The sequence below is a fragment of the Ambystoma mexicanum genome, chromosome 5p (genome assembly GCF_040938575.1).
Source record: "Ambystoma mexicanum isolate Mex_15411 chromosome 5p, UKY_AmexF1_1, whole genome shotgun sequence".
NCBI lineage: Eukaryota > Metazoa > Chordata > Amphibia > Caudata > Ambystomatidae > Ambystoma > Ambystoma mexicanum.
The window spans coordinates 11,206,778-11,215,880 of NC_090930.1; the positions used below are offsets into that span (position 1 = coordinate 11,206,778).

The 9,103-nt window shown below is 41.4% G+C and overlaps 1 protein-coding gene across 1 annotated transcript; it reads left to right on the plus strand.

The window, feature by feature from the left end:
- Window positions 1-729: 729 nt before the first annotated feature.
- On the plus strand, window positions 730-1,875 carry LOC138480452 (general transcription factor II-I repeat domain-containing protein 2A-like). Its single transcript, XM_069612237.1, has one exon. The coding sequence runs from the start codon at window positions 730-732 to the stop codon at window positions 1,873-1,875; it is 1,146 nt and encodes a 381-aa protein (XP_069468338.1).
- Window positions 1,876-9,103: the final 7,228 nt, after the last annotated feature.

Below are 9,103 nucleotides of genomic sequence, written 5' to 3' on the forward strand. Positions count from 1 at the left end.
ACAAGTAAGTTTGAATTGATTTTATTGTAATGGGCCTGTGACAACGTAGCTGTCATATGACTAAAACCTACCCAACTCTCAATAGATGGCGAATCAGAAGAAAAGAAAGATTGATGCTGAATGTCGCGTTTTCAAGGATAGTTGGGCCAAGGATTTCTTTGTGTGTTGGAACAAAAGGGGAACATCTTGTGTCTCATTTGCCAGGAAAAAGTAGCTGTCTACAAGGAAGACAATGTCAAGCGGCATTATACCACAAAACATGCCACTGAATTTGACAACCTGATTGGCCAGATTAGGATTGATCGGGCGAACTCGCTGAAGCAGGCCCTGATCGGGCAACAGTCGTTCTTCAAAGCTGGCAGACAGAACTCTGAGGCAGCAACCAAGATAAGTTACTTGATATCCGAGGCCATAGCGAGGAGAGGGAAACCATTGTCCGATGGAGAATTTGTCAAAGATTGCTTGGGAATATTGACATCTGTGGCATTCCCTGACAAACAAGCAATGGTGGAGAAAATCAGTCTCTCACATCAGACAATTGCTAGACGAGTAGATGACCTATCATCAAACATTGCAGACACACTGACGAAAAGATTGGTTGCCTGTCAGTTTCACAAATAGGGGGTGGATGAAAGCACAGATGTGAGTGATACCGCCCAACTGGCAATCTTTGTACGAGGAGTGACCAAAGAATTCCAAATTGTTGAGGAGCTACTTGACCTATGTTCAATGAAAGGCAAAACAACAGGACCAGACATTTTCAATGAAGTGAAACGTGTCTTGTTGAAATTCAATCTGCCAGAGGACAAACTCTGTGGTCTGACAACTGATGGGGCCCCTGCTATGATCGGCAAACACAATGGATTTGTCAGTTTAATGGCAAAGTCAGTTCCCCAGAATGTCATCACGCATCACTGCATCATTCACCAGGAACAACTGTGCGCAAAGGCCTTGGAGATGACGCATGTGATGGAAAAGGTTGTTTCTACAGTGAATTTCATAAGGGCAAAAGGGCTCAACCATAGACAGTTCCAAGCATTTCTTGCGGAGATGGGAGCAGACCATGATGATGTGATCTACTTTTGCCAAGTTCGTTGGCTTAGCAGGGCAGCCACACTATCCAGATTCTGGTCACTGCTTAATGAAATTAAAACATTCATGACGAACAAAGGGAAAGATGTCACCTTCTTGGAAGATGCGAGCTGGTTGAATGACTTGGCATTCCTTGTTGACATAACAAAATATCTTTCAGACCTGAATATAAAACTGCAAGGGAAGGAACAGTTTGTGAACAAGCTGTATGAGCACATCCAATCCTTTGTTCATAAGCTGGAATTGTTTCAGAAACAGCTGAATGAAAAAAATGCCACTCATTTCACAGTACTGATGACCAGATCTGCTTACAGCATCAACCATGACAAGTATTCGGCACTGGTTGGGAATCTTTTGAATGAATTTAAAAACCGATTTTCAGATTTCAGGGAGCACAGTGATGAGCTGAAGATTTTTGCAGATCCATTTGGTACTAATGTCACCAATGCTCCCGACATGTTTCAAATGGAATTAATTGACATGCAAAGTAATGGTGACCTGAAGAGAGCCTTTTCTGAACATACCCTACATACATTTTATAGTAAATACATTACATGGGACTCTTTCCCAAATCTGTCTAATCATGCACTTCGGTTCATTGCACTTTTTGGCAGCACGTATTGCTGTGAACAGCTTTTCTCAAGATTGAAGAGCGTAAAAACAAAATCAAGATCACTTTTGACAGATGGACGCCTATCTGGAATACTCCGCATTGCCACATCAAGTGTGCCAGCGGATATTGAGCATTTGTGCAAGCAAAAACAATGCCAAGTGTCACACTGAAAATATGTTCAGTGTTAGAATTATTCTTAACTGTGCTGAATGCTTTACAAGTTGCAACTTTACAAGTGACTAATCATGCAATAAAAAAAGTCCTTCATACTTTTAGATTGGGCTCGCATCGCGTTTCTTCAATTGGGTTCACCTTTGGATGATCAATTTTCAACAGTTTATCTTTTGAATGGGATTATGCTTCTTTCATTACCACAGAAGTAATGAATGTGTATTACAGAGATAAGCTGCCATATGTATTGGGCACACTGCACAGGCAGCATCAATCATTAACAAAGAAGTAATGAATGTGTATTACAGAGATAAGTTGGCATATGTATTGGGCACACTGCACAGGCAGCATCAATCATTACCACAGAAGTAATGAATGTGTATTACAGAGATAAGCTGCCATATGTATTGGGCACGCTGCACAGGCAGCATCACTTATTAACAAAGAAGTAATGAATGTGTATTACAGAGATAAGCTGCCATATGTATTGGGCACGCTGCACAGGCAGCATCACTCATTAACAAAGAAGTAATGAATGTGTATTACAGAGATAAGCTGCCATATGTGTTGGGCACACTGCACAGGCAGCATCAATCATTACCACAGAAGTAATGAATGTGTATTACAGAGATAAGCTGCCATATGTATTGGGCACGCTGCACAGGCAGCATCACTCATTAACAAAGAAGTAATGAATGTGTATTACAGAGATAAGCTGCCATATGTATTGGGCACGCTGCACAGGCAGCATCACTCATTAACAAAGAAGTAATGAATGTGTATTACAGAGATAAGCTGCCATATGTATTGGGCACGCTGCACAGGCAGCATCACTCATTAACAAAGAAGTAATGAATGTGTATTACAGAGATAAGCTGCCATATGTATTGGGCACGCTGCACAGGCAGCATCACTCATTAACAAAGAAGTAATGAATGTGTATTACAGAGATAAGCTGCCATATGTGTTGGGCACACTGCACAGGCAGCATCAATCATTAACACAGAAGTAATGAATGTGTATTACAGAGATAAGCTGCCATATGTATTGGGCACACTGCACAGGCAGCATCAATCATTACCACAGAAGTAATGAATGTGTATTACAGAGATAAGCTGCCATATGTGTTGGGCACACTGCACAGGCAGCATCAATCATTACCACAGAAGTAATGAATGTGTATTACAGAGATAAGCTGCCATATGTATTGGGCACGCTGCACAGGCAGCATCACTCATTAACAAAGAAGTAATGAATGTGTATTACAGAGATAAGCTGCCATATGTATTGGGCACGCTGCACAGGCAGCATCACTCATTAACAAAGAAGTAATGAATGTGTATTACAGAGATAAGCTGCCATATGTGTTGGGCACACTGCACAGGCAGTATCAATCATTACCACAGAAGTAATGAATGTGTATTACAGAGATAAGCTGCCATATGTATTGGGCACGCTGCACAGGCAGCATCACTCATTAACAAAGAAGTAATGAGTGTGTATTACAGAGATAAGCTGCCATATGTATTGGGCACGCTGCACAGGCAGCATCACTCATTAACAAAGAAGTAATGAATGTGTATTACAGAGATAAGCTGCCATATGTGTTGGGCACACTGCACAGGCAGCATCAATCATTACCACAGAAGTAATGAATGTGTATTACAGAGATAAGCTGCCATATGTATTGGGCACGCTGCACAGGCAGCATCACTCATTAACAAAGAAGTAATGAATGTGTATTACAGAGATAAGCTGCCATATGTATTGGGCACGCTGCACAGGCAGCATCACTCATTAACAAAGAAGTAATGAATGTGTATTACAGAGATAAGCTGCCATATGTATTGGGCACGCTGCACAGGCAGCATCACTCATTAACAAAGAAGTAATGAATGTGTATTACAGAGATAAGCTGCCATATGTATTGGGCACGCTGCACAGGCAGCATCACTCATTAACAAAGAAGTAATGAATGTGTATTACAGAGATAAGCTGCCATATGTGTTGGGCACACTGCACAGGCAGCATCAATCATTAACACAGAAGTAATGAATGTGTATTACAGAGATAAGCTGCCATATGTATTGGGCACACTGCACAGGCAGCATCAATCATTACCACAGAAGTAATGAATGTGTATTACAGAGATAAGCTGCCATATGTGTTGGGCACACTGCACAGGCAGCATCAATCATTACCACAGAAGTAATGAATGTGTATTACAGAGATAAGCTGCCATATGTATTGGGCACGCTGCACAGGCAGCATCACTCATTAACAAAGAAGTAATGAATGTGTATTACAGAGATAAGCTGCCATATGTATTGGGCACGCTGCACAGGCAGCATCACTCATTAACAAAGAAGTAATGAATGTGTATTACAGAGATAAGCTGCCATATGTATTGGGCACGCTGCACAGGCAGCATCACTCATTAACAAAGAAGTAATGAATGTGTATTACAGAGATAAGCTGCCATATGTGTTGGGCACGCTGCACAGGCAGCATCAATCATTACCACAGAAGTAATGAATGTGTATTACAGAGATAAGCTGCCATATGTATTGGGCACGCTGCACAGGCAGCATCACTCATTAACAAAGAAGTAATGAATGTGTATTACAGAGATAAGCTGCCATATGTATTGGGCACGCTGCACAGGCAGCATCACTCATTAACAAAGAAGTAATGAATGTGTATTACAGAGATAAGCTGCCATATGTATTGGGCACGCTGCACAGGCAGCATCACTCATTAACAAAGAAGTAATGAATGTGTATTACAGAGATAAGCTGCCATATGTATTGGGCACGCTGCACAGGCAGCATCACTCATTAACAAAGAAGTAATGAATGTGTATTACAGAGATAAGCTGCCATATGTGTTGGGCACACTGCACAGGCAGCATCAATCATTAACACAGAAGTAATGAATGTGTATTACAGAGATAAGCTGCCATATGTATTGGGCACACTGCACAGGCAGCATCAATCATTACCACAGAAGTAATGAATGTGTATTACAGAGATAAGCTGCCATATGTGTTGGGCACACTGCACAGGCAGCATCAATCATTACCACAGAAGTAATGAATGTGTATTACAGAGATAAGCTGCCATATGTATTGGGCACGCTGCACAGGCAGCATCACTCATTAACAAAGAAGTAATGAATGTGTATTACAGAGATAAGCTGCCATATGTATTGGGCACGCTGCACAGGCAGCATCACTCATTAACAAAGAAGTAATGAATGTGTATTACAGAGATACGCTGCCATATGTGTTGGGCACACTGCACAGGCAGCATCAATCATTACCACAGAAGTAATGAATGTGTATTACAGAGATAAGCTGCCATATGTATTGGGCACGCTGCACAGGCAGCATCACTCATTAACAAAGAAGTAATGAATGTGTATTACAGAGATAAACTGCCATATGTATTGGGCACGCTGCACAGGCAGCATCACTCATTAACAAAGAAGTAATGAATGTGTATTACAGAGAAAAGCTGCCATATGTGTTGGGCACACTGCACAGGCAGCATCAATCATTACCACAGAAGTAATGAATGTGTATTACAGAGATAAGCTGAAAATATGTATTGGGCACGCTGCACAGGCAGCATCACTCATTAACAAAGAAGTAATGAATGTGTATTACAGAGATAAGCTGCCATATGTATTGGGCACGCTGCACAGGCAGCATCACTCATTAACAAAGAAGTAATGAATGTGTATTACAGAGATAAGCTGCCATATGTGTTGGGCACACTGCACAGGCAGCATCAATCATTACCACAGAAGTAATGAATGTGTATTACAGAGATAAGCTGCCATATGTATTGGGCACGCTGCACAGGCAGCATCACTCATTAACAAAGAAGTAATGAATGTGTATTACAGAGATAAGCTGCCATATGTATTGGGCACGCTGCACAGGCAGCATCACTCATTAACAAAGAAGTAATGAATGTGTATTACAGAGATAAGCTGCCATATGTATTGGGCACCTGCACAGGCAGCATCACTCATTAACAAAGAAGTAATGAATGTGTATTACAGAGATAAGCTGCCATATGTATTGGGCACGCTGCACAGGCAGCATCACTCATTAACAAAGAAGTAATGAATGTGTATTACAGAGATAAGCTGCCATATGTGTTGGGCACACTGCACAGGCAGCATCAATCATTAACACAGAAGTAATGAATGTGTATTACAGCGATAAGCTGCCATATGTATTGGGCACACTGCACAGGCAGCATCAATCATTACCACAGAAGTAATGAATGTGTATTACAGAGATAAGCTGCCATATGTGTTGGGCACACTGCACAGGCAGCATCAATCATTGCCACAGAAGTAATGAATGTGTATTACAGAGATAAGCTGCCATATGTATTGGGCACGCTGCACAGGCAGCATCACTCATTAACAAAGAAGTAATGAATGTGTATTACAGAGATAAGCTGCCATATGTATTGGGCACGCTGCACAGGCAGCATCACTCATTAACAAAGAAGTAATGAATGTGTATTACAGAGATAAGCTGCCATATGTATTGGGCACGCTGCACAGGCAGCATCACTCATTAACAAAGAAGTAATGAATGTGTATTACAGAGATAAGCTGCCATATGTGTTGGGCACACTGCACAGGCAGCATCAATCATTACCACAGAAGTAATGAATGTGTATTACAGAGATAAGCTGCCATATGTATTGGGCACGCTGCACAGGCAGCATCACTCATTAACAAAGAAGTAATGAATGTGTATTACAGAGATAAGCTGCCATATGTATTGGGCACTCTGCACAGGCAGCATCACTCATTAACAAAGAAGTAATGAATGTGTATTACAGAGATAAGCTGCCATATGTATTGGGCACGCTGCACAGGCAGCATCACTCATTAACAAAGAAGTAATGAATGTGTATTACAGAGATAAGCTGCCATATGTATTGGGCACGCTGCACAGGCAGCATCACTCATTAACAAAGAAGTAATGAATGTGTATTACAGAGATAAGCTGCCATATGTGTTGGGCACACTGCACAGGCAGCATCAATCATTAACACAGAAGTAATGAATGTGTATTACAGAGATAAGCTGCCATATGTATTGGGCACACTGCACAGGCAGCATCAATCATTACCACAGAAGTAATGAATGTGTATTACAGAGATAAGCTGCCATATGTGTTGGGCACACTGCACAGGCAGCATCAATCATTACCACAGAAGTAATGAATGTGTATTACAGAGATAAGCTGCCATATGTATTGGGCACGCTGCACAGGCAGCATCACTCATTAACAAAGAAGTAATGAATGTGTATTACAGAGATAAGCTGCCATATGTATTGGGCACGCTGCACAGGCAGCATCACTCATTAACAAAGAAGTAATGAATGTGTATTACAGAGATAAGCTGCCATATGTATTGGGCACGCTGCACAGGCAGCATCACTCATTAACACAGAAGTAATGAATGTGTATTACAGAGATAAGCTGCCATATGTATTGGGCACACTGCACAGGCAGCATCACTCATTAACAAAGAAGTAATGAATGTGTATTACAGAGATAAGCTGCCATATGTATTGGGCACACTGCACAGGCAGCATCAATCAATAACACAGAAGTAATGAATGTGCATCACAGAGATAAGCTGGCATATGTATTGGGCACACTGCACAGGCAGCATCAATCAATAACACAGAAGTAATGAATGTGTATCACAGAGATAAGCTGGCATATGTATTGGGCACACTGCACAGGCAGCATCAATCAATAACACAGAAGTAATGAATGTGCATCACAGAGATAAGCTGGCATATGTATTGGGCACACTGCACAGGCAGCATCAATCAATAACACAGAAGTAATGAATGTGTATTACAGAAATAAGCTGCCATATGTATTGGGCACACTGCACATGCTCAGGCAGCATCAATCAATAACACAGAAGTAATGAATGTGTATTACAGAGATAAGCTGCCATATGTATTGGGCACGCTGCACAGGCAGCATCACTCATTAACAAAGAAGTAATGAATGTGTATTACAGAGATAAGCTGCCATATGTATTGGGCACGCTGCACAGGCAGCATCACTCATTAACAAAGAAGTAATGAATGTGTATTACAGAGATAAGCTGCCATATGTATTGGGCACGCTGCACAGGCAGCATCACTCATTAACACAGAAGTAATGAATGTGCATTACAGAGATAAGCTGCCATATGTATTGGGCACGCTGCACAGGCAGCATCACTCATTAACAAAGAAGTAATGAATGTGTATTACAGAGATAAGCTGCCATATGTATTGGGCACGCTGCACAGGCAGCATCACTCATTAACACAGAAGTAATGAATGTGTATTACAGAGATAAGCTGCCATATGTATTGGGCACACTGCACATGCAGCATCAATCAATAACACAGAAGTAATGAATGTGTATTACAGAGAAAAGCTGCCATATGTATTGGGCACACTGCACAGGCAGCATCACTCATTAACAAAGAAGTAATGAATGTGTATTACAGAGATAAGCTGCCATATGTATTGGACACGCTGCACAGGCAGCATCAATCAATAACACAGAAGTAATGAATGTGTATTACAGAGATAAGCTGCCATATGTATTGGGCACGCTGCACAGGCAGCATCACTCATTAACAAAGAAGTAATGAATGTGTATTACAGAGATAAGCTGCCATATGTATTGGGCACGCTGCACAGGCAGCATCACTCATTAACAAAGAAGTAATGAATGTGTATTACAGAGATAAGCTGCCATATGTATTGGGCACGCTGCACAGGCAGCATCACTCATTAACACAGAAGTAATGAATGTGTATTACAGAGATAAGCTGCCATATGTATTGGGCACGCTGCACAGGCAGCATCACTCATTAACAAAGAAGTAATGAATGTGTATTACAGAGATAAGCTGCCATATGTATTGGGCACGCTGCACAGGCAGCATCACTCATTAACAAAGAAGTAATGAATGTGTATTACAGAGATAAGCTGCCATATGTATTGGGCACGCTGCACAGGCAGCATCAATCATTATCAAAGAAGTAATGAATGTGTATTACAGAGATAAGCTGCCATATGTATTGGGCACACTGCACAGGCAGCATCAATCATTATCAAAGAAGTAATGAATGTGTATTACAGAGATAAGATGCCATGTGTATTGGGCACGCTGCA

Coding starts and splice junctions, on each gene's coding strand:
- LOC138480452 (XM_069612237.1), top strand. CDS start 730: ATGAAAGGCAAAACAACAGGACCAGACATTTTCAATGAAGTGAAACGT.